This window comes from Aplidium turbinatum, chromosome 12, assembly GCF_918807975.1.
Source record: "Aplidium turbinatum chromosome 12, kaAplTurb1.1, whole genome shotgun sequence".
Classification (NCBI taxonomy): domain Eukaryota; kingdom Metazoa; phylum Chordata; class Ascidiacea; order Aplousobranchia; family Polyclinidae; genus Aplidium; species Aplidium turbinatum.
This window is the reverse complement of record NC_137483.1, coordinates 21,248,204-21,275,216: the sequence shown is the minus strand read 5'-3', so window position 1 is coordinate 21,275,216 and position 27,013 is coordinate 21,248,204. Positions and strand designations below refer to the sequence as shown.

Sequence of the window (27,013 nt, the reverse complement as noted above, 5' to 3'; positions counted from 1 at the left end):
AAAGGAATAGAAAGAAAACAGATTGATTTAAGTAGGGTAGTTACTTGGAAATGGCCAAGATTACTGTACATATAATTGAAAAAAACATGATTATTTTGTGCTAAATTATTCGTCTAGACCAGGGGTGGGCAAACTATTTCTACTGAGGGCCACATTTGAAAAAATGTTGCAGCCGGGGGGCCGCACACTCTCATTACAAAGTAGGAAAATTTACCCGGTGTGTAAATAAACGCATATTCATATTAAACACAATTTTTGTATTTCACACTCAGTTACGTTTAAAGCTATGCAATCATCATCACAAAAGTTAATGAGACTTGTGCAACTGTTCACAGTTTTTCACAATCTTCTGCAAATTGGGAGCAAGTTTACTGGTAGATATCCTCATAACATCATGCAAGTTGGTGTCTGTCAGCAAAGACCTGTTCTTCGACTTGTTTATTTTTAAACAAGAAAATGCTTGTTCGCATATGTATGTGGATCCAAACAGTGTCGAAAACTTAGCAGCAAAGTTTTTTAAGTTTGGAAACAAATTGTCAGACAATGACTTGTAAAAGTCAGGCAGTGAATCTGACTTAAATTTCTCTTTTCAAATCATTATTTGCTTGCAAGTCCAGCAGTTCCAGCTGTAAATCCTCAGGAGCCGAATAAACTTCTGTAGTGAATGGAGAGCTGAGCATATTAAACTGCGGCTCCAGGTTCTTTAAGTCTTGGAACCTTCTGCCGAATTCGATAGCTAAGGTATCCAACTGAACTTTATACTTTGCTGCAAGTTCACCAGAAATGTTTGCTTCTTTCAGCAAAGGAAAGTGACAAAACCTATTGTTACCAGTAACTGTTTAATTAAAACAATAAGTGTTGAGTAAGAGTTTCTGCAAGTGCCGGCGGGCCGCATAAAATTGTCTCGCGGGCCGCATGCGGCCCGCGGGCCGTAGTTTGCCCACCCCTGGTCTAGACCTGTGATGAAGTGGAAGCTCTATTTCTGTACAATTTAGATCGTCATCTTCTGACCATCTGCTCTGTTGGAGGAAAGCTTTATTTCCAGCAAGCGATTAAAAATATTTGTAAACTGGCCTAAGCCATGCGTTTGAGTTAGGCCATTTGACATTTTTACGAAAATACCACTTTCTCGTTAACGTAGGTCTTAGAAAATTATGTGGCAGATGCGTTACATTTTAGGGACCTACAAAACACTAATATCTCAATTTCGTCAAAAAGTGAGTTACGCCATTATTTTATTAGTCTGACGAAATTAAATATGGCAGACAGAAATTGTCGGCAATTAATGATCAGGGTGCAGGAATAATAATAACAAACCTTTTGTTTAATTCCAACTTATTGTTTGTCCTTGTAAACAGTTACTGGAAGAACGTTTCTTATCTTTACTTCATTTTCAGCGTGTGATAATGCACCACCAACATTTCCTCCTGACGTGCAAGGACCAACAGATAACAATGCTAACACTCCCCCCTACGCTGAAGGAGACATGGTCACGTACACGTGCACCAACCCAAACGATGCCATTTCAATCCCTACTGCCACATGTACAAATGGCGCCTGGTATTACATTCCAATCTTTGCTGTTCCAACATGCACGTCCAGACGTGAGTTGGAAACATGCAATTATGAAACATGCTTTGTTTAATGTGTGTAATTGATTTTATTGCATGGCCACAAGTAAGTTATGTCACCAGGCGACGTGTACAGTTGTACACGTGCACAAGTAAGTCTATGTTAGTTTTCCCAGCACGTACAGCGGCACGATTAGCGGAAAAGCTACCATCGGGTTTTCGGCGACAAATCTGTCAACAATGTCTTTGCATGGTATAGAGCACGCCAATTTATATAAGATTTTTTTTCATTCGTACTTAAACTGGCTGTCGCAAGAAGCGTCTCCCTTGTTTCTGTGTGCGTGAAATCTGGAGAGTTATCTACACGACAACGAACTTTCGGGTAGAGCTAGAAGCTTGGCTCTGAGGGTGGACTCTGGGGCGCTAGGACAACCGACCAGCTGCAAACCTCAAGACGGAAAGTAACGGAAGCCTTCCGTCTTTACTACTCTTCCACAAAACTATGATGATACACAACAAAAGATTGAACACTATACAGCTGTGAAGACATCTCAGGGGTCAAATGCAAGAGGTGTCTTACCCGATAGGGAACAAGGCGACACTCGATGGGCATTCAGCGGTTGCCCTCACCGACCAAAGAATCAAAATAAGAACGTGGAATGTCAAAACCCTTGCAAAACTCGGATATAATTAGAAAACCTCCTCCAAGAACAAAAGCGTATTGCTTTTTTCATTATGGTAATAATTCAATGCGTTGGAAAGGAGCTGGTAAGAGCATTCTCGATGGATACACTATCATTCATCCCAGCGGTAATAAGGCCATGTACGGAGTTGGCATGGTTATTGGTCAAGCATGACAGTGCCGGTCTTTGGGTATTTCGGGGCCTGTGCGGAATGTGCTTTGCTGGCCCCAATGACAATGATCCAATTTAGTAGCGTAGCAAAGTATTTTGAAAGGGGAGGGGGGTTTGACGGTCGCTGGGCGAAAAGACGACACCCAACGGAGTGGGTCTGGAAGGCCTCTCCAAAAAATTTTGAAAAAATACTTTGAATTTGGTGTATTCTGAGCGCATGTTCAACAGAAATTTGGGTATGAATATTAACTGTAAAATGGTGCTGTCCGGTGGCATAACAAAAGGATAAGATCTTGTTTTCTCTGATATTTTTCGGAAATAGAGCTGAGTCTCGATGTGTTCTTGTTGCTAATTCCTAAAGCCGCAACTGACTTCAAGAATACCGGTATTTGCTTGTGAATCGAATTGAATTTTTTCCATTGGAAATGGCAAAAATTACTGCATTTTCTGAGTAAATTGCGGCCCCCTAATTTGAGGGCCCTGTGCGATCGCACGGCTTGCACACCCCAAAGACCGGCACTGATAACAACTATATAAAGCAGGAACTGTCGGCAACTTTCAGTAAATTACTTTTTCAAAAGTGTTTGCCAAATTCAGATAAACCAAGACTCTCTGGAAGAATTGCGCAAAAATCTTTATTAGATCCATTCATGCACGTCTTAAACCATTAAGGTTTTGCCACCTTTTCCTTTTGTTAGTTTTGTTACTGTATTTCTTTTTCACAATATCATTTCTTTTGCATTCTGACAAAAAAAAATAAATTAAATTGAAAAAAATTGAATCTTCATTTTTGTCTGTTATGCGTTTTTTCATATTTTGCATACTGTATGAGGTTGTAAATAGGCCAAAGTGGAAACGTGAATATAGCCAGGTTTTATAACAGATACGTTTATCGGATGATGGATCAATGTGTTAGTCTTATATGACATTTAGAATTTTAGGTAGTCTTAAGTAATTTAGTAGGTGATCTTCAAAAGAAACATTTAAGAGCATAGATATTAATGATAAATACTGTGCTCCACGAGAAATACCACACGTTGTTGTTGTATGAACATAACAAAAATGAACATGATAGTTTAAATTCAACGTCAGGTTAATTACATATTATATATTACGCCGTTGTTACCTGTGAAACCGGAGTTCAAAATGACGGCTTTGTTTTGCTATACTTACCCATTGCTATAATGTTTATTTTTAAGTTTTTAAAAATGTTTTGATTAGTGTACAGGGATGTTGCTTGTGAAATGTAGCCTCACCTCTTCAAGAAATAACTGCATCAAAAAATTAACTTGTGCTTCAAATCAAAAATATATTTTTATTCTATGTTGAAGCATTTTTATGTAATTTTAAGGTTGTGGTCCGCCCGACGTGTTGGATTTCTCTATTCAAGAACCCATACGTGACACCAATCGTGTTTATACGATAAATGAAGAAGTATCATACGAATGCAATGCCGGAGAAACAGTACCCAGTACCCCAACAATATGTCAAATCGATGGGACTTGGTCAATATCTATGGCGAACAATAATTTACCTGAGTGCAGTAAGTGGTTAACCTTACGTTTTTTAAGTTGGCTAAGTGCAATTGTTTGTTTGTTTGTTTGTTTGTTTATCTTTATCCTGCATTGCGGGAAAGCGGACTTGAGCGCTATGCATCGGTGTACGCCTTCCGACATACACCTGACCCACGCTGCAGCCGACTGCAATGTCTGATTTCCGGTTGTCTACTTTACTTATGACTTAAATTTGATACTACCCATTACTCGAAATCGATCACTGGGTAGAGGCAATTATCGTAAAGTTTCTTGCCCAGAGAAACAACAGCAAGTGCGGGTGGCTGGAGTCGAACATGCAGTCGAACATGGAGTCGAACATGCATTTGTTAGAGGAAGCTAACAACAGTTTATTGCATGCAGCAGAGAAAAAAGTGTTTTAAAAACTTTGCCTGATGCAATTGCCTTGCTTTAAGCTTGCCAAACACTTGTCGATAGCAAAAGTGATGAAAAATAATTTTTACCATAAAAATGTTTACTTCCGCATTGTCTTGCTGTTTCAGAAGAAACAAATGGAATTTTGAGTTTCTGATAATGTTATTTTGGCATTCCAAAATTTTATTCAATGATCCTTTGTAAGGCGTTCAAATTAGATAAACTTGAATCTAAATTGGAGCCTACGTTGCATTTTTTTCAAATTAAGGCTTGTGAAAAACAGCACATTATTTACTGTCGTGGCTGGATAGTTTATTGAATAAAAAATCATTAAACTAAGCTAAGTAGGCTACATTTTTTTTAGAGCTGTATCGTTAAAAAAGTAAACTGATGATGCGCCATAACAGATATGGGCAAACTACTGCCCGCGGCCAAATCCGGCCCGTTGGATCATTTAATCCCGCCCTCCTGATACTGGCGGAAACAAATGCGTTATTTCATTCATTACTATTTTCTCTTATGCACACACAATGATTCTATCGGATTGAAATTTTGTTATGTAGGGTCTATGGTTTATTGTTATGTCACAACTAAGCATTGTTGAATGTTGATTTGGTTTATTGTTTCGTCACAGTTAAACAATTGTTAAAGCATTGTTTAATGACATGATTGATCTGTCATGTCTGGCAGCAGGGCTAACCTAGCAAGGTTGTTAAACTCAATCAATGAGTCATTTTATTTTTCGTCATTAACGAGTGCGGGACGAAAAAGATACTTACTACAAAAATCGATTATAGACCTACCAGCACGTTAATGAACGGAAAAGGTGGCTAACCCTTGAACGGTTCAAAACGTGCCTGAATGGAAAATCATGTAGTAGGCTATATCTCACAAAAAGTTAACCTCCTAATTTATAGAAAGCTCGTTTAGTAAAGTTTTCGAAGCTTTGTGTGTGTCAAACTTGATCAAGATATCGTACAATTAGCCTAATGTCTCATACTACTGCTGAGAGTCACCATGAACAGAATTAGAAGCAACTTATATCCACAAATAAACAAATGCCAATATGGGTTTATGCCTGATAAAAAAAAAACAAGGAATGCTCTCTTCATTGTGAAAAACTTCGCTCAAAGATCAATCGAAATGCAAAAAGATCTGTGCTTGTGCTTCATCGAATATGAAAAAGCTTTTGATAAAGTCCAACACAATGAAATGTTAGGCATGCTCGACCGAATTGGAATTGACGACAAAGACCTAAGAATTATCCTAAATTTAAATTACAAACAATTAACTGCTACCAAGATCAATAAAGATTGCAGTGACTACGCACCCATTCTAAAAGGAGTAAGACAAGTCTGTGCGCTATCATCTGCCCTTTTCTCATTATGCAGTGAAATAATTTTAATACATATTGATAATAAAAGGGGTATTAGCATCGGAGGAAACAACATTAACCACATGCGATATGCTAACGACACCGTTTTGATAGCTGACTCAGAAGAAAAACTGCAGAACATATTGGATATTGTGTGTACGAAGAGCAAAATATTTGACATGGAACCATGGCTTGCATAGAACTAAATGAAAAGAAAACTAAAACAATGGTCATAACAACGAAAAAAGAAGTCGAAACTCCTAGTGTATTTGTAATTTATCAGCTATATAATAGAACAATTCTTTGATAATATAAATTTCTTAGCCATGTAATAAGAAAGCCAAAGCTAGACCATCTCTCTATACTGGTAATGTTTTTGGAAAGCGGGCACCTGGCGAACAAAGACAAACTCATCTGAAACAATTTAACGACAAGGCAAAAACAATCATTTATATAACATATCATAGGAATACCTGGTTTAATTATTCATCCGAGGTCGTCGATGCCAAAAGAAGATTCAGTTTATTTCTGACTATTACCAAAAAACAAAACTGCATATAATGCTAAACGTAGCAAGGGCCTAGAAAAATGTAAAAGCGACAATAATTGTTAGTAATTTACCGCAGATTTAAAATTGCTAAATATGCTCACATGCTCCGTATAGGCTCCCGAAATGATTGCTCATCGGTTGGGTTTTAATTCGTAACTAAAACCTTGCTAAACAGTTTCTTTGAAGTTCCCTTGTAGTAAACTGATAGAGGAGATCTGCCTGACTGTCTGAGCGGCTATGCTGCGACGATCCTTTGTCCATTACTAACTTAGTTGGTCAGTCTGCACTGTCTAAGTACCAAAGGATCAGTCAACAGTCTAAATACTTTATTAGAAATCGATTTCATGAGAGGCCGTAGCCCTCACATCTTCAGTCTCGTATGAATGAAACAAGTTACGGTTCGTGCGAAGGAATTGAAATATTATGAAAATATGATAAAATATGTAATATGATAAATCTAATAACAACGGAAATGATAAGAGCTCTGGATTGTGAAGGACTAAAACATATTTATAACTTATGTAATAACATCTACATGAATGGCCACATACCACTAGAAATGAATGAATCCATTCTTGTCAAACTGCCGAAGAAGCCAAAAGCCACACAGTATGCAGAATTTAGAACCCTTAGTCTAATGAGTCATATACTAAAAATTTTGCTGAGAGTCGTTCTCAGAAGAATTAGAAAAATCATCGAAAATGAAATTAATGAAACTCAAAGTGGTTTTATGCCTGGAAAGGGAATACGGGAAGGAATTTTCAATATGAGAACTATGTGTGAACGTTACAACCAAATCAATAAAGATGTTTATACTTGCTTTAGGCCTATAGACTATGAAAAGGCCTTTGACCGAGTTAAACACAAAAAATTGATGCAATGGTTGGCTGATATAGGTCTAAATGGAAAAGATCTGCGACTGATAGCTAGTCTATATTGGACGCAAAAGGCATTTATTCAGATGGAAGATGGTTTATCTGGTGCAATGGACATAAAACGTGGAGTTCGCCAGGGATGTATACTATCTCCATGTCTATTTAACCTGTATACTGAAATGATTTTCAGACAGATTGATGGAATAGAGGGTATCAGCATAGGAGGTTTGAACATATCCAACCTACAGCATGCAGACGATACTGTTTTATTGGCGGAATCAGCAGAAGCTCTCCAAACAATAATAGAAAAAGTGAACAATATTGGAAAGCAATATAACATGAAAATCAACACAAACAAGACGAAAACGATGATTATTACAAGAAAAGAAACTGTACCAAGTTTAAATACTACTATTGACTGAATGCTGGTCGAGCAAGTCAAAAGCTTTACCTACCTGGGACACACAATAACTGAAAATGGCAGATGCGATACGGAAATATTGAGACGAATAGAAATAGCAAGAAACAACTTCGTAAAAATGAAAAAGACATTAACAACACACAAAATTAACATCAACACTCGAAACGAATTGCGAAATGCTATATATGGACTACGTTAGCCTACTCTACAATGCAGAAACATGGACACTGTCATCACAGATGGTTAAACGACTTGAGGCATTTGAAATGTGGATTTATAGAAGAATGCGTAAAATTTCATGGAAGGATAAAATCACAAACAAAGATGTACTATCCAGAATACAAACCAACATGGAAGTTCTACAAACAATTAAATCAAGAAAATTGAAATATTTTGGCCACTGGATTCGCAATAATTCTATTCAAAGACAACTACTAGAAGGAAAAATGTACGGCAAACGAAATAGGGGCAAACCACCAAGAATTTGGACTAATGATATTGAAGACTGGTCAGGACTTAACTACAAAACTGCAGTAGAAAAATCTTACCATTGAGAAACTTGGCATCTCACTCTCATTGCCTCCAACCCTCGACGAGAGGAAGGAACTTAATGATGATGAATGTTTTTTACAGTACAGTAGGTACGCGAGATGAAGTTTTCATATTGTTGTTTTGACAGGATGCACCGACTTGTGCGCTATTCTCGATTGCACAACTTCTCCAGCTGTGGCTACGGGTATGGTCGGCTATACGATCGGTACAATGGTTGAGTACTTTTGCAATACTGATTCTGTCGGCATGGCAACTTGTGGCAATGATGGATTAAATAACGACCCGCCTCAAATGTGTGGTAAGTTTGTTCTTTTTTTTATGTATTGCAGTCTATTGTAGTGAGTGGTTAGTTCTTCGTTTTCACCATATTAGCATCTATAGCGCTCAAGATGAGTGACCGTCGACACACAACATAGTAACGCAGACATGTATGCCATGCCGTGATAATAGTGACAATTATTTACTCCTTTTACTGTGACAATACATGCTCCCAGAAATGTTGCTATCAACACAAAAATTTTATGGAAACACTGCAACAACCTCAACGATCCAGTAAGCATTCAAGCATCATTACATCTTCAACTGATTCAGAATCGGGACAGCTCTAAATGTTTCCGACCGCACAGCAGAAGAGCAAGCATTCAACTAAATATTTCAACAGTTCTATACTCTCTTAAATTATTTGCGGCTTTGCGCAGCAGAAACAGTAATCCGTTGCAAGACTGTCGTTTACGAGACAGCCTGGTGTAATATACATGCACATAGTCAGAAACCATCCATACAATCATAATAAATACATATACACCCAACGTGGAAGGGGTGGAAAAAATTGTCTGGTCCTCAACCAAAAAGCGTAACGTCGATTAGATTTAATGAACAATCTTGCTCCTCTGATGATAAGCATAATTACAAACCTACATTTTGTAACCTTATATAAGCCAAGATTTGTTTCTGTCGTGGAGTAAAAGTTGATTACCATAGTTCTTTTAAGCGTAACTTCATGCATTATTTCAACTCCCCAATAAACATTTTCTGTGTACGCTAATTATTAAATAAGATTCTTGAAAGGTGTATGGCATATAATACTCAACCGGTCAGTTAAATGTTCGGTTCTCTATTTTTGTGACTATTATTGTTCTCACACGATGATAACAACTATATTAAGCAGGAACTGTCGGCTACTTTCAGTAAATTATTTTTTCAAAAGTGTTTGCCAAATTCAAATAAACCAAGACTCTCAGGAAAAATTGCACAAATATCTTTATTTTTGTCTGTCATGCGTTTTTTCGTATTTTGTATACTGTATGAGTTTGTAAATAGGCCAAACTAGAAACGTGAATATAACTAGGTTTTATTACAGATGCGTTCATAGGATGATGGATCGATGTATTAGTCTTATATGACATTTAGAATCTTAGGTAGTCTTAAGTAATTTAGTAAGTGATCTTCAAAAGAAACATTTAAGAGCATAGATATTAATGATAAATACTGTGCTCCACGAGAAATACCACACGTTGTTGTTGTATGAGTGGGAGCCCTGGATCGACATTTGAAAGGGCTACGGTTCGACACCGCTCAAGAACATATGGCTGTGAAGGTGGACACGAAGATTGGCTTCCTTGCCTTCCAGTCAACTCAATCAATATTTTCAACCACCGGGTGTAAGCCTGGATACGACAAGAGATACTAAAGCTTGTAAAAAATATAGGAAAACGAAGCCTGAATAGCTTAAATGAATAAATGTAACTCAACAATATGTAAATATCTTTGACAAACAATAATACAGAACCAACAAAAGAAAAGCTCCTCAGGAAATCATCAATAAATTCCAATTTAAAAATTAAAATAACTTAAAAATAGCTAATTTGAAGTAGGCTATCCTATTCAAATGCTAAGTTTAGGCTACAGATTGTAAATTATGATTGCGAAGGCAGTAGTGTAATCATAAATTTACAATACGATGCATGCTAACTGTACAGTGTACACATTTACTTTGTGATGGTGTTGTCAGCGGCCTATACTTGTGTCAAAAGGGATTGTGATTGCATTGTATAAATTGTTGGCAGATGAACTGTAAATGATGACACAACATTTGCGCAACCAACTTTCAACATAAAAGCGATTCCTGCCAATACAGCACGCACAGATTTACAATCGTTGCGTCCCGAAAATGAGATGCAGTAGTTTCATTTAAGTGGATATCAAATAACTTTCCACTTTCTAGAAATCTTAAATTTTTGATTTGTTTTGTCATATTTGGCTTAATTGAGATATTTGCGGATATCTGAAAAATATTCAAAAAGAGTAGACCTAAATTTAATTTGGAAATTTGCGTACGCTCATATGGAAACCAAAGCTAGTATTACAGGCAAGGCACACCAATGTTATAGGGTGAGCAATATAACAGTATATTTTACACTTTTACTAATAGTTTTAACAGTCGAACGTTTTCGGCTTAACTTAAGCCCTCATCAGAAATATGAAAATATTTATAACAATGTAATAAATTTCTATTTCTTAAAACGTAATTATTAGCTTGCTGGTAACTACTGGTACAAAAAATAAAAACTCTTTCCCGAAACTATAAAGTCAGTATCAACAAAATCAAAGCTTTCTTGTCGCTGTTTGTATTGAAACCAAAACTTTCTTTTGCAGTTTGTGATGTGTTGCCGCAAATAAACAACATCAACGCGACACTAGTGGGCTTGAGTGGTGTCAATGTCGGTATGAGTGTAAACTACTTTTGCAACTTTGGCTTCAATTTAAGGCCACCTAGCTCTGAAAATACTTGCACACGAACTGGTTGGTCTTTATCCGGTTTACGATTACCATCTTGCATTCAAGGTACGGTTTTACTTTGGTAGACCTTTGTTCATATTTCATAAAAACAAAAAATATACTTGATAGTATTCAGGACTATATAGTAGGCCAATTTTTATTTATTGTAAGAAAAAGAGGGGGTGTACCTTTAAACGTCTGCCAGATTGGCACATGATGCAAGAGAAGGAACCACAAAGAATAGAAACTGTAGGTAAGTTCAAAAATTGAAAATTAAAAGATCAGTAACTTCTCAAGCACAGGGAGCTCCATACAGAGTGAAAATTACATAACTTTACTGTAAAACCTGTTTTATATAAGTTAAAGATTTGAAATTATGATTTTAGCTACTGATAGTTTGTAGTGGCACTATTTAAAGATGAGCTACCCATACAGCTGCAGTAGTGTAACGACATCTCGAGCGCGGTAATGGTGGGGATGAACAGAGGACGGCGTCTATATTCTTCGTGGTAGGCTACAGTAGTTTACTGCGATAACACAAGCCAACTTGACACATTGGAGCAAAAAAGAATGAGAGCGGTCTGACGAAATTAATCCTTATATTTTACTTGATGCCATGACCACGGCCCAAAAAAGTCATAAAAATTGTATATTTTACTAGTGGTCCAGAAAAGTGTACAAACGACAACTATAACTTTTTTTACGTTCTCAAGATAACTGCAGGCTAGAATACCACGAGATTTTGAAAATGATAAGCAGCTTTATTTCCGAGGTCCTATATTTGATGATACACAACTGACATTATCAAAAAGCTAAAACAAGTAAAAACTACCCGTTTTGCAGCAAATAGGCACACTACAAAAACACTTTGAAGAAATGAACATAAAAAATACAAACTTAAATTTTTTTTTAAATTGCGCTCAATTTTATTGACAATTATAAATGCTTTGTGAAAATTAGTAGGCTATTCCTCATCTCTGTTCATCTCTACAATGGCCCAACATCAACAGACGTGGGCTGCATAGCCGAGTGGTGAGAACCCTGGAACGACGTTCGAAAGGGCGCCGGTTCGACACCGCTCAAGAACATGCGACTGTGTCTATGGCAGGACACTTAAAGGCATGCCTGAAGGTGGACATAAAGATTGGCTTCCTTGCCTTCAAGTCCACTTAATTTAACTCTTCAACCACCACGTGTAAGCCTGGATACGACAAAAACACAGACGTCGAATCAGTTAGGAAAAGATCAAATACGATGGAGTCAGCAAATCAATGTGGTGGAAAGTTGAGTGTCATGCCCAATTGTAAAAAAGAAAACAATTGAATTAAGATGAAAACAGTTTGTTTACTTTAACAACAACATTGAATTACATTAGTATTGAAGTTAAAACTAGAATATAATATTTGTGGAAAAGACGTAAGAAATCGGATAAGTTTGTTGTAGTATCAAACTATTTGTATGAAGGAAAGGTTTGAACATCATTCCCATTACGAACGAGTGTTTTTTCGGTTTATGCACCGACGTTTTGAAAACAATCTTTTTCTGTGGTCCTTTTATGTTTTTAAAACTGTCGCGTTGGTCCAAATATTATGTCCGACCATACACCTATTTTAAAAACATCCATACACCTATTAGTTTTTATCAATGGCGAGTAGCATCAAGTTGACATTCTCGAACAAATTCATATCTTTCAGAAATTACATTGTAGTTTGTTAAGTGATAAAGAACTTGCCTTAGCCACAACTCAGCGACTTTGATTTATTCAGAATTGATAAACCTTTTTAGATTTTACGAAATTAGAGCATTCTATTTTTTTTTTTAAATAAGTCAACTAAGCGTGCATTGCAAAGTAATTTGACTGGATGAAAACTAAAACACCCTATAGTGCAGAGTGAAATTATGAAATTTTTAAGACGAATCTCATACATAGTTTGTTCATTCTTTTTTTTTTTTTTTTTCTTAAACTATGAGGTGTGTCCTCACTGGACACAACTAGGTAATCTTGGAATGTAGGTCTATAAAACTACATGATAATTTTGTTAATGAAATAACATCTACTTTTCCAGATTTAAATGTTCTAGTACTTCTTGATTCTACAAATGATGTAGATTTTGATATTTGCTCCACTTCCGATGATAGTACAATTGATGGAACAATAGAACCGCCGACTGTAAACAATGGAGCTTTGTTTCCTGAGTACAATGCGGAAAAGTTGTTTGCCACCACGTAAGCAAGATTGTTTAAAGTTCTCTTTAAAAGGTAAGGTAAAGCTATGCTCAAATCAATTTTATAAATTAATGCAACAAATCAGGTAATTGCATAAGTAAGATACTAACCATCAATGTGCGATTGAACCAGAGTTTACCTCCAAAATAGTGAAACAATTTTGCTTAATGTATTTCTGTTTTTGTTCAGTTTCTGGGTTTCACAACAATATCTTTGTCAAGTAGTTTAGTTTCATTGGTCAATCGCCTCACATCCTGGAACGTTGACAGAAAGTACTGTGGGACCTCGTCAGTCGTCTGGGATCATTTTAAAAGCCCGGAATGTGATCAGGGGACCTGAGAACAAAACACACAGCATCTTGCTTGGAATTCTATTTTTTTGTTTTGAAGCCTCTTGTTTGGGGTTCAAATTATCCTATCAACGGTTCTGCACACATTTCACATTGCTGATTAGATTTAAAAGTGATAATATGATAATATGGCGTATACAACAGTAAAACATTTCCTTTGGAGCTATAGTCCAAGACTTGGGTTCAGCAAATAAGCTGCTTTGTTTTCAAGAAAAAGGCATTAGCCTGAAATTCAAGCACTACAGAAAGAGTTTTGTAAAAACATTTTTAATGCCAATTTTTAAAGTTTAGCGGTCCACAAGATTGAATCATAAAGGGGGTCAGTGGTTCCACAAACATAGCTATAATGTTTTATCGAGTCCGTAACGTCGGTATATCTCAATGCTTCTGTCTATTTTTATTGCTAATTGACAAAACCTATTTAGGTTGAGCACTGAGTGGGATTTCATGGCATCGACGAGAGCACGATTTGCCGTGACGTTAGCAGCGCTGAATCCAGTATTCGAAGTTCCGTGTAATTCCTTAACTTTATTTGGTGACAACGTAGCAATCAGAAACGATAGAGTAAGTGTTGCAAAGTAGAGTGATGTCTTATTAATAGCGGAATTACGTAGTTTAGTGTCATTTTTCAAACTGTGTTCTATAAATAAAACTATCTGCTTAAACTATCGTCTTTGAAAGACAGGGTTGACCCCTTCCTGGTTTTGTTTGATTGCAGGCTTACGATACTCCTGCAAAATAAAGCTTGTATTACAGTTTCCCAGTTTAAAGGTTAAATAAAGTTGCACAAAAGTGGTTGTTTGTCGCAAAATGTAACTTTGCATAGTAACTACAGTAGGATACCTAGAAATGTCAATAATCTTAATGGTAATTTAATATTTAGATTTTATTAAAAACAATGAAAACTATCAATACTACAAAAAAGTGCTCAATGCTAAGCAAAAAAGCAAAGCAGAGCAAATTAAATCAAATATAGTTATTACTATATTTGATTTAGTTTTTATTAATGTTTTTGGTAACCCATAATCCAGAATTTCCATACAAATTTGTTTCCTAAGGCCGTTTTCGGACATTTTATAGACAAACTATGTGATTTTTAATCATGATAAATATCAATGGTTTGAGAAAGTCTTATCAGGCTGTTTTTTAATATTTATCAGAAGACAAGAAGATATTGAAAAACTCTTTGGCATCGGAAACACCTACTTTGTTGTTAATAGAAATATATCGTAACAAGTCAAATTGGTGAATACAGTAAGCTAACATTTTATTTTCTACTCAAACTATACTAATGTCTTGAAAATTAGTTTGTAAAGTGGACGATCTAAAACGGCGAACAAACTCTCATCAGCCATAAAGGTTACAACAACTTAAGCATTTTATAACTCTTAGATTGTTGGTGTAAGTTAGCCCGCTAAGCTTTTTTATTATGACGTACTGTACAGATAACGCTAGCTGGACTGCAATGCACTCCAACTAGTATAGCCGATTCACTGTCTTGTGCTGAAGACCGGTATGCAACTTCAGTTGGAAGAAATCCTGATATTCCCATTATTTACATTATTGTTAGAACAAACTTCATGACAGGAGATGTAGCAGGCAAGTTTATAGCATAAAGCAATACAATTACGAGAATATTAATGCATGTAAAAGTGACGTCAAGAGAAACGCACTGTCAAATGCAGTCGTGTCATTCCTGGTTTAGGATAAAAAGGACACACTGCAGTGACTTAGCTAAACAGGAAATTTTAGGAGCAAAAGCAACTGTTGATTATGGAAATGTATTTTAATAGCATATTTTGAATAAAGTGTTTGTTTAAAAATATGACTACTGAATGCAGCCAAACATTTATAAAATGTCATTTATCATGTGATACAATGTCATCAAAACGTCGTAATAGTATCAAAACATATTTTTTGAAAGAGAGCTTGCACTCCCAAGCTGCTCCCCCCTTGGCTACGTCTCTCACACATTGCAACTGTTGTCTCCAAAAAAAGAATTTTGTCTGTTTTCATAACCATGTGTCCTTTCATCGTGTTACTACAAATATCACACATCAAGTAGCCTGCAAAAAATATTTCAAAAGATGTTGATTAAGGCTCATGTTTGTAGCTATAATAAACAAATCTATTTATCCCAGTTTCAAAACGATTTACCAACTTTTACCGATAGGCTACACAGTAAATTGATAAAGCTTTGGTAGAGAGTTTGCTTTGTTGAACCATAGAGAAATAAAACATAGTAACTTTAGCGGGTTTAGCATACTTTATTTCACACAAAATGTAACATAATTAAATAAGATAAACTCAAACGTTTTCGACACGTACGTGTGTCCTCATCAGGAATTAAATCTGCAATACATAAAATGAAAAATCGTAAGATAAATTTGACTATGCACTGTAACTGTAACGACACTCTGGACTGATTGATTGTTATGGTTTGTTTTATGTCGCTTTACAACATCTATGGTCTTTTAGCGACAGTCATTATTATAATAGCTATTTAGCACAGTTAGAACACAACAGGGCATAGTGAAGGGTGCAATACGACACAACACAACATAATACGATACAGTAGTTTAAACACATCATTAGTGGAAAAGAAATTCTTGTAGGAGGTTAGGCCCACGAAAGTCAGGTACTTCTTTGGAATTGCACGCTTGGTGTTACAAACTGAAACAAAATAAGGAAAGCCCAGCCAGCAAATCAATCGCCTTCCACACCGACTCAATGTCCAAAGACGCTGAATCAATGTAAAAAGCGATCGATCTCTGGCTGGGAGCAGACACGACACGGGTGCACTACAGTATAACATGGATGATTACAGTGATTAAAACAATAATTTAAATGAGCTTATTGCAGGAGTTTATAAAAGCCAGCAGATGTGTAGTAGTTGGACGATTTTCAGCAAAATTTTTCACCGATATGTTTATTCCATGCTTGCTCAGATTTTGTTCAAGACACTTCCTTTGAGTTGCATATTTACTGCAATGAAATAGAAAATGATTCACAGTCTCAGGGGTCATACACGTGTCGCATAGTCCAGAAGTGTGGCATCCGATCTTGAAGAGGTGTTGGTTTAAGCGGCAGTGACCGGTGATGAGTCTAAAAACGGTTGGATGGTCTGGCACTTTGTTTGTTCCTGCACTTTTGGTGTCAGGATATATAGATTTGTAGAGTTGGCCTGTGGTACTGTTTATATAATGATTATTCCATTTTTGCAGAGCTAGATCTTTGGTGAGGTTTTTGACTTCGCTTAGGCTGAGTTTTGTGTTTGCGGAGATAGGGGTAATGGCTGATGTTGGTATTGCTGGTATGGCTCCTGAAGCAAGTTTTGCTAAGAAATCAGCAGTTTCGTTTCCAGGAATGCCTACATGACTAGGAACCCATAAAAACTTTACTTTTGTTGTATTTGATATAATGCTGGAGTGAAGCAGAAGTATGTCATTGATTAAGCTGTGTTTTGTCCAAGTTGGATTTGAAATCGTCCGTAGTGCACTTAAGCAGTCGCTAATGATGACCGACTTACTTTGTTTGGTCTCATTTATCCATATAAGTGCAGCCTTTATTGCAAACAGTTCGGCACTGAACACAGATGCGGATCTATTAATTGTGAAACAGCGTTTTATTCCATGGCGGTTTACAAAAAAGGAAGATCCGGTTTTCGTGTTGGTCTTGGATCCGTCTGTATATATGTTGAGAAATTCTGAGTAATTTTTTGTGAGGTGCTCAGCGACTATTCCAGAGATGGCATTTGGATGGTCAAGCTGGGAGGTTTCAGTTACAAGGGTGTAGTCAGTTGTGGGTATATAGACTTTCCAGGGTGGGATAGATGGTTCTTGGACGAGGTTTACGGTAATATTCGTGTCTATTGTCTCGGTGAGGGAATGGAATGGTTGGTAGTTACTTGTGTTGATCAAATTTCTTGGCAAACTTTCCTCGAGGATGTCATGTGCTGGGTGGCGTAAAAATGTCAGAATGTGGGCTTTGTAGTTTAGACAAAGTTGCTCGTATCTAAGTGACAAGGGTAATTCATTGCAGTAGTGTTGTAGGTTTGAAATTGGGGTACTTTTCATTGCTCTGGAGCATATTCTTAGAGCTTCATTTTGTAATGTCAGAATTGGTTGGAGTGTGGTTTTGTTTGTGGCAAAATATGCTTCCATACCATATTCAATAACCGATCGTATTATGGCTTTGTAGATGCAAAGCAGTGCTGATTTTCCTGCTCCCCAGTTTGTGCCCTTCAGTACACGAAGAACATTTAGTCTGGATTTGGATTTTTCTGCAACATGTTTAGCATGGATGCTATACTTTCCATTTGACTGAAATGTGATTCCAAGGTATTTGTAGTCTTTTTTGATGGGGATTAACGATTTTTTTATTTCGAGTGTACACGGATCATATTTACGTTTGTTTGTAAAGAGCACAACCGCTGATTTGTTTGCGGAGATCTTGAAGCCCCATTTATCACACCAGTCTTTGGTTTTTGAAAAGTCAGATTTGATTATATTAGACAGAGTTGAGATGTCTTCACCTGTTTTCCAAAAACAGAAGTCATCTGCAAAAAGTGCTGTAGAAGAGGTAATTAAGTTTGGTAAATCGTTGATCGCTACGTTGAATAGTAATGGACTAATAACGCTGCCTTGAGGAATTCCGTTTTCTAGTTTTCTTGTGGTAGATAAAGCTTTGACAACCTTGACTTGAAAAGTACGATTTGACAGGAAAGATTTGATCCAAGATAGCATGGCTCCTTTAATCCCTAAGTCATATAGTTTTAGGAGGACTGCGTCGTGATAGACCATATCATAAGCTTTCTCAAGGTCAAGAAATACTGTTTGTACTGATTCACCGCAAGATAAGGATTTTGGATGGTGTCGTGGAGTCTGATAATATGATCTGTCGTTTGACGTCTTTTTCTGAATCCAGACTGTTGAAGATGGAGTAGATTGTTTTGTTCTAGATACCATCTGAAGCGATTGGTTACTATTTTCTCCATAGTTTTGCAAAGGGTGCTGGTTAAAGAAATTGGTCTGTAGGAGGAGGGTATACCCGTTGGTTTGTTTGGCTTATGAATTGGGATGATGATTGAATGTTTCCATTTGAGTGGCAGTGTACCTGTCGACCAGACGTAGTTAAAGAAGTCGAGGAGGATATTCAAACTGCAAGGGGGTAGATGACATAACATTTGATAATAAATGCCGTCCGCTCCTGCGGCAGTGTTTTTATTACCTTTTAGGACTGTCTTCAACTCGTTCATTTGCAGGGGTGAATTGTAAGATTTATTGTAGAAATGGGTTGCCAGTTTTGATTGTAGATTGTTCGAAATTGAAAGACTGGAATTTTCACGGAATGTTTTTGAATAGTTGGTTGAGCTGCTAACTGAGAGAAATTGATCTGCAAGGATGTTGGCTTTGTTGGTATCACTTTCTGCTTTAGTGGCAAGAGTGGGAATTCTTTTGATTTCCTTTATGCCTGAAGATTTTTTAATAATTTTCCACACTTTGTCAAGCTTTGTTTTACTATCGAGGGAACAGCAGAAATTGTTCCAGCTTTCTTTTTTTGCTTGGATGATGGTTTTTCTGGCAATTGCTCGGAGGCGTTTAAAGGCTTGGATGTCTGTTGGGTGTCTGGTACGATGAAGATGTTGTAGTGCTATTTTTTTGTTCCTTACTGCTCGTTTACAATCGTCATTCCACCATGGAACGCCATTTAATTTGAAAGATTTGGTTTTAGGAATTGCTATAGACGCGCAGAGTTGGATAGTTTCGGAGAGGTTTTGGTTAAATGTATTTATATCATTTGAGACAACAGAAGAATTTAGATTTTCTTGGCATAATTTGGAATACTTTGCCCAATCAGCTCTTTGGAATGCCCATGATGGTACAAACTCTGCATTATCTGGGGAAGAAACATTGACTGTAGTAGCGACTATGCAGTGGTCACTACCCAAAAATTCATTGGTGACATCGGTGATGCATTTGTGCCCAAGGGAGGTAGAAGCAATAGTGAGGTCTAGAGTGTTCCATCGGGTTTCCGGTTTATTTAAAGACATGTGGGTGGGAACAGTGGTGTTGAGGATTACTGCATCATGATTTTCAATTAGTTCAAGTAGAGCATACCCTCTATTATTATTGTTGTTGCACCCCCACATGACATGGTGGGCATTGAAATCACCGCAAATTAATAATTTATTATGGTTATTGAAAATACAGTTTATTTGGTCACCTGCAAATGCGTTGGTGGGTGGGTTATATATACTGCATACAGTTAGGTGTTCGATTTTAATTGCAATAATTTCCAGCCGTGGGTCTGCATCCGGGATGGGTAGCTCTGTAAAGGAGATATTTCTTTTAGTGCAGATTCCGACACCACCTCCTTTTCCCAAGTAAGCAGGTCTGTCTTTTCTGTAGAGATGATATCCAATAATATTAGGGGAGTATTTAGGAGTTAGGTGTGTTTCTTGTAAGCAAATGATATCCGGTGGGGTTTGTGAGCTTGCTATTAGTTGATTCAATTCCGGGATTTTCCTATAAATTGACCGACAGTTCCACTGCCACATTGTGAGGAACATTAAATTATTAGTGATTTTAACATGTCCGAGTTTGTTAGAAATCCCATTCTAGAACCTGCTGCATCGGCGATAATTTGAAAAATGTCAATTTCTTTATTTTGGCTTTGAGCATACGTTGTCTTGGTAATCACTTCTGCTAAAAAGGCAAGAAATAAGATTGGGTTATTTATAAAGTGGCCGCCCTCGTCTCCTACATTGGTTGGTTTAGAGGGTCCGGGTTTTTCCATTGTGACTGGAGTTATATTTATACCGTCATTAGTTTGGTTAGAGGATAGATTTTTATTCAATTGGTTTGTTTGAGTTGTGCTTGCTACAAGAGGAGGGAAGTCCAGATCATAACTTGGCATTTCTGTATTTACAGCTCTTTGCTGCTTGCAGGCTTCAGCGTATGTTAGGTTCTTAGTGGTTTTCATTTTCTGAATGGCTTTTTCTTTCAAGTACTTGGGGCAGTTTTTAGAAATAGCGACGTGATTTCCACCACAATTTGAGCATTTTACTGCTATACTTGGGCATTCATCATGCCTGTGTTGTTCACCGCATCGGAGACATTTGGTTTTAGATCTGCACAATTTTGCTATGTGTCCAAATCGATTGCAGTTGTAACATCTTAAGGGTTTTGGAATGTATTGCGAGACTCTAAAACGTTGGTAACCTATTTTTATTGAGTCTGGTAGTGATTTGCTATTGAAGATTAATAATACAGTGGTAGATGCAATTAGTTCAGACGAGTCAGAATTTCTTTTATTAAACCTTTTAACCGACCTTATGTTCGCATCCTTCAGCGCCGCAAGAATATCTCCATCCTCCATGCCGAGAGGAACATTATATATTACTCCATTTGCTCCAGGTGGTCTTTTGGCGTAGGCGGTGATCGGAATGTTGATGGTGTTTCCATCCGTCAGTGTCTTGGTTTTGAGGATAACCTCTATCTGGCTTGGGTTTGCATTTATCTGAAGTCCTCCATCTTGTCTTGCTGAGCAGGATTTGTATTCGCCTATTAGATATTGCAGACATCGGTCGATCAGTATCGGCGAGTACATTTTTAATGTTTTTTTTTGCTCTCCCGGCTGGTTCAATTTCAATATGACTGTAGTAGTATTGTTGCCATTTTCGTCTGGGTTGTATTCCGTTTGGTACTCCTCTTCGGAATGCATTCGTTTTCTTTTTAGAGACGGCGTCTCTTTCTTGTTTTCTGGGTCGTCTGTCTCCAGTTTGGTTGAGTTGATTTAAAATTGAAAGCTCAAATTTGTATTTCAAACTGCACCTTCCTTCTTGTTTTGCACCGCGCAAAACACTTGCTTCTCTGGGCAACTCGCAACCAAAAAATCGGCTATGCTTACTAGAGGAAATCTCACAACCTTCCTCTAGCTTGATTTTTTATATGACCCACTCTGGACTGAAAGCACAAACTGAACAAATGATACGAGAATGATTGCGAGTAAATTATGCGGTGGGAAACTGATCACGTGAGGTGTAGACTACAGGCATTGGACAAAACAATTAGAACACACACAAAAGGAACGATGAGCCACAGGCGAATAACTGCCGGTTGAGAGATGGATTGTTACGTTTGATTCTTAAGGCTTCCATGATCTTAGTCTGAAAATCAGATCTGCCTCGAGAGATGATTTTAAATTGGTCGACCGAGACATTGTCAGTGCACGTTTCACAAGAGGCGATGTGCTCTTTAATTGCACTTTTAGTTGTTAGGTTTGGGTTTAAGTGCTCCCCGGCTCTTGTCAACAAATGTCTGGTTGACATACCAATGTATGTCTGGTTTGCGTCACGCAAACAACTAAATTTATACCCTACCTACGAAAAGATTCAACAATTTTTGCGAAAAACCTAGCTAAACTTATAAAAAAGAAATTTTCATGTGACATTCATCCTGTGTATAAAACATTTAAAGTGCACCAATATTTTCAATTGAAGTCGCCTAACCCCTTTGCTCTTTCTTCAAATGTTGTGTATAAATTTAGTTGTTTGCGTGACGCAAACCAGACATACATTGGTATGTCAACCAGACATTTGTTGACAAGGGCCGGGGAGCACTTAAACCCAAACCTAACAACTAAAAGTGCAATTAAAGAGCACATCGCCTCTTGTGAAACGTGCACTGACAATGTCTCGATCGACCAATTTAAAATCATCTCTCGAGGCAGATCTGATTTTCAGACTAAGATCATGGAAGCCTTAAGAATCAAACGTTACAATCCATCTCTCAACCGGCAGTTATTCGCCTGTGGCTCATCGTTCCTTTTGTGTGTGTTCTAATTGTTTTGTCCAATGCCTGTAGTCTACACCTCACGTGATCTGTTTCCCACCGCATAATTTACTCGCAATCATTCTCGTATCATTTGTTCAGTTTGTGCTTTCAGTCCAGAGTGTCGTTACAGTTACAGTGCATAGTCAAATTTATCTTACGATTTTTCATTTTATGTATTGCAGATTTAATTCCTGATGAGGACACACGTACGTGTCGAAAACGTTTGAGTTTATCTTATTTAATTATGTTATATTTTGTGTGAAATAAAGTATGCTAAACCCGCTAAACCCGCTAAAGTTACTATGTTTTATTTCTCTATTATCAAATTATTTTATCAAATCACATGATGCTCGCATTTCTGAACCTATCGTTGTTGTTACGAAAATGATGTGTTGACATTATGCCTTGCTGAAATATTTATTTAATTATGCTCAATTATGTGGCCTGGCCCACACAATAAGCTATCACATGTCTACCTTCAATAAGTTACTTTATTGCAGCTACGTTCAGAAATGTACGCTAAGGTTTGATGTAATTTGTAAGAGAAATGGCATAATTTTATAATTTTGCTATAGTAGGCTAGGCCACTTCTGTTTCCCAATTGCAATTTTCATGACAGGAACTCAAAGGGATTTCCAAAATACAATGCAAATAAATGGTGGCCGTGTGTATTTTGTGTCCTCTGACGCCGCAGGGGTGGACAGTGCCACTCTGAATGGTAAGTAATAGGCCTGACCCTTCTTTGAGATAAGCTAAGCTATACAGGCTATAAATGTTAAAAACATTACAGAAAGGCATATACTAAGCTTGTGTTAAGTTTATACAGTAGCGATTCTGGCACACGGGCTAAGTCAGACTATTAGAAGAATTAACAAGCAATAACCAGAGTATGGGGTGGAATGGAAAACGTTTTTTCCACCTTTCATTCGAAATTTTCTTCCATCCCACTTCATTCCATCAAACAAATCTTCCATAGCATATAAAAAATATTCTTTAATCTGCAAATCTAGTGATTTCTCCACTTGTGCATGAACTGAAGCAATAGGCCTAGCCTACTATTAGGTTGCATCAAAGCCTCTCACGTATGAAAACATTTTTTTTTTTTTTATGACAGTATATAAAAGTTGTAGGCCTACTACCTCTGGAAAAAATCTATTGTATAAAGTATTAAAAAATTTGGATGAACTCGACCGGGTCTACATCGAGCTGGAAAAGTACGAAAAATATGGTCATTTCACATGAAAACAGCCAATATGAAGATATCTCAAATAATTATGATACCTTTTAAATTTTGCTGAAAAGTTGTCATACTATGCCTTAGGGCTAGGCTACCAAACGAAAGAATCCAAAGGTTTAGAATTAGATCAATATCTTAAAGGCAGGGCCGGATTAAGGGTACTGTAGGCCTAAGGCTGTTTACTGGAGAAGGGCCTAATTTTGCAAACCAAGCTACAAAAAGTAATAAAAGTACATACATAAAAAAATTGAAATTATTTACTGCAAAATAACATAAACATAACAGAAAAATGGCTAATGATGGCGCGTGATTGGTTTGGAAAACAAACACAAGTTTTAGTGTCAAATTTGAAGCAGATGAAAAAGATTTTGGAAATAAAGAAATGGATAGTAGGTACCTATTGTAATAATCTACCTATTGACACTCTAAACCAGGAGTTTTCAAACTTTTTTTCCACTGCGACCCCCTCAAAGCAATCAATGGAGTCTCGCGACCCCCCCTTAAACGTATTTAACAAAAGCATATTTAGTGCAAAATATAACCAAATTTGATTGATGCCGACATCCAGTTATGTTTAGTTTTGCTGTTCCAACGTAAACTTCCGAAAAAAAAAACGCTTTTTTGCGATGTTATCACGGCTTTTATTACATTTCCTCCGATTGTTATTTCCATTTTCTATCAAGCTTAGCTAGATAATAGGAGAAAAAATAATGAGAATAATCTACGTTTTCGCACTTTCGCCGGTTGAATTTATTGCAATCTTTCATGGATTTATTTAAATCAATTTCAGTGAGATGGTTGATGGTTGGCATATTTTTAACTATCAAGTTTGTCAAAGCGTGCACCTGTTGCTGAAAGAACTTTCAAACAAAATAGCCGACACTAATTTTTTTTCAATGCCATTGAAAACGATACTGAGAAATCTATATTTTGCATAGGATTCTACATAATTTTGCTTTTTTACCATAGCGTTGTTAGCCTACTGGTTAACTTTAGTCTGCATAAAGCAACGTACAAGAACTTGGTGAAAAATATCGAATGCTTTCCTATGATAGTTAAAGCCTTGCAAGGTCTGAAAGCTTAAACGATATAATAACCTCAAGTAGAAAAATGGTCGATTGCAAAAAAAACACAGTTTTTAATCTTTTATGGCAAAAAAGAATTAAAAACAATACACTGGAATTTCGAGCGCCTCGCGACCTTCCGAAAAACGGCTCGCCACTCCCAGGTTGAAAAGCCCTGCTCTAAACTCAATTTCGATAAAAGTGGCACCTATACATGGTTTTGGAAATGGGTTCTTCATATGTAGCCTATTGACTCAACTCAGTCATTCGTTTTGCAAAAAAAAGCTGTACTGTAGCTGTACTGGATCTGTATCACTATCAGCCTTACAAAAATTTAACCTTAAAAAAATTGAGGGCCGAATTTTTGCAGGGCCTAAGGCTACAGCCTTATTAGCCTAATGGTTAATCCGGCCCTGCTTTAAGGGTTTGTCTATGGCGGCCATTTGAACTTTGAGTATCACCCTTGTTTTTGACTTGTGGGGGTAGCGTAGCCTATAACTTAGCAATTTTTGCCATTTCCAGAGCAGCCCACATAACTTCTACGGTAAATGCAATGGAAAACTAAACATTGCTGTGTCAGTTTAATATAAACTATATCAAACAATTCAACAATAAAAAACATTATTTTATGCATTTATGTTAGATGGGTCATCAAAATCTTAATTTTTTGCCCCGTAGGCTACAAGTGTTTTTTTTTTTCAATTTTTGAATGCTTCTGACACCCCAACCAATCAGAATATTTGTCTAAAACATAATTATTTATAATATTTGAAAACTTTGCTTGAAGTGTCAGTAAATATTTGAAGTGTCACTTGAAGTGTCAATAAATAATTTCTTACAAACCAAAAAACTTTAAACTAATGTTTCAGAGTAAGCTGAAGCTTCCCGCTGGATTAGGCTATATAAACTCACAGACTATAAACTATAGCCTACCTATACTACCTATAGTCTAGGCTAAGCTACAGGCTATTAAAAAACTTTTGAATCACTCTGTGCTCATTTTGAAAGCATTTACCAATTGAAGACACTTTTTGAGGTGGTCCATAGCCCTAGCAAGATGAAAAAGTTTTAAGTTTCTTCGTTTGAAATAAAACAATTTGTACATTTTAGTTGCTCGTGATTTCATCGTCCAGGAAGGATCAACAAATGGGATATATCTTGGCAATATATTTACTCTTAGCACTGCACAAGTAATAACCAATTTGATGAACCACCTTCGTGACAACATTGTTCCAAATGAAGACTTGGGGCCATAATCCGAACAAAATTTAACTAAACCTGTGGTTCATTGTTGCTAGAAAGGAAAGGTCTTGGATGCATATGTGGCGTTTCTCATCAAGTGTAATGTTGGCAATGTCGACCAACGGAAGTGAGGATAAGTCAATTGTCATTCTCCTCCCCACAATGTCATAGTCGTGGCGACACCTACCGGACTAATAGGCTGCTATTTAACTTGATTGGAACGCCACACATGCATTGATCATGTTGAGAACAACACTAAATTTACCTATATGCCAGTAGGCTGCAGTAGACCTACCTTATATTTTTCAAAACGTTTATTCAGAATTACTCTTAAATTACAGAGTAGCCTAAAGTCCGCAGGCTTATTGAGCTAATAGCCCGCCGTAGGCTAGCCTATGCTTTGAAAGGGCAGAGCAGTAGGCTTTCACCTGTTTTAGATCGCCCAACTACAAAGAAATTATGAATCACCTGTCTAAACTACTGTAGCCAATACATACACAAGCGTTAATGTACTGACTGTAGCCTATTTGCCAGCAGACCATAACGATTATTATTATAGTTAAGTTTTTGCACGATTTTCGCCATTTCTGCGCTTAACAAGAGTCAGTAGCCTAACGTTGTAAAGTTGCACAGATTCTGGATGGTGAAAAGATCGTAGGCCTACTTGATAATTATATTGATGCCATAGCCCGAGTGGTGTTGTCATATGTTAAAGTTTGTAGTTGTAAGAACCTTTAGCCTACTTTTGGACTGAGAAAATCTCTAAAAAATGACTTTTGGTAGTTTCGCCTAACCCACTTGCAAAGGTTATAGTTTTGAGGCTACTTTTGGCCATTACAGCGAAAACCAACACTTGACAAACAAAACAAAGGTCAAGAAAAAGGTAGAAGCGACAAAGCGCAAACCTTATAAGATGCTTGAGACCGATAGAGGATAAAAAGTTTAAAATTTGGCACAATCGCAGGTTGATCAACAGTAGGCTACGGCTCGCTCACTGATGTCGAAAGAGAGAAGTTTTTTAACTTTTTAAAGTGCTTTTGTGAAGTGAATTATTCTATCCACAAAATGCTGAAGAATGGAGAGTTGTTCTTGACGTGCTTTGCTCAAGCGTGCACCCCGAGAGTCAAACCAGTGTTGTGTCGTGTCGCTTTTGT

At 37.1% G+C, this 27,013-nt stretch overlaps 2 protein-coding genes and 1 long non-coding RNA gene across 3 annotated transcripts in view; 2 read left to right on the top strand and 1 right to left on the bottom strand.

The window, feature by feature from the left end:
* Positions 1–15,095, top strand: part of LOC145780681 (sushi, von Willebrand factor type A, EGF and pentraxin domain-containing protein 1-like) — a 38,897-nt gene extending 23,802 nt beyond the window's left edge. The window contains exons 20-26 of the mRNA XM_082592301.1: positions 1,398–1,604; positions 3,777–3,968; positions 8,254–8,424; positions 10,782–10,970; positions 12,971–13,130; positions 13,905–14,043; positions 14,925–15,095. Coding sequence (XP_082448427.1) covers positions 1,398–1,604; positions 3,777–3,968; positions 8,254–8,424; positions 10,782–10,970; positions 12,971–13,130; positions 13,905–14,043; positions 14,925–15,095 — 1,229 coding nt within the window. The remainder of the gene's footprint in view (positions 1–1,397; positions 1,605–3,776; positions 3,969–8,253; positions 8,425–10,781; positions 10,971–12,970; positions 13,131–13,904; positions 14,044–14,924) is intronic.
* A 4,954-nt stretch (positions 15,096–20,049) lies between these two features.
* On the bottom strand, positions 20,050–21,204 carry LOC145780680 (uncharacterized). Its single transcript, XM_082592300.1, has one exon. It carries the CDS (start codon positions 21,202–21,204, stop codon positions 20,050–20,052), a length of 1,155 nt encoding a protein of 384 aa, XP_082448426.1.
* A 1,753-nt stretch (positions 21,205–22,957) lies between these two features.
* LOC145781417 (uncharacterized) lies at positions 22,958–26,552 on the top strand. The gene is made up of 2 exons (XR_014290737.1): positions 22,958–23,034; positions 25,728–26,552. It is a non-coding gene; the product is annotated as an uncharacterized LOC145781417 (long non-coding RNA).
* Positions 26,553–27,013: the final 461 nt, after the last annotated feature.

Bases quoted from the DNA above. Each gene is read 5' to 3' on its own strand.
- LOC145780680 (XM_082592300.1), bottom strand. From the start codon at position 21,204: ATGCATTCCGAAGAGGAGTACCAAACGGAATACAACCCAGACGAAAAT.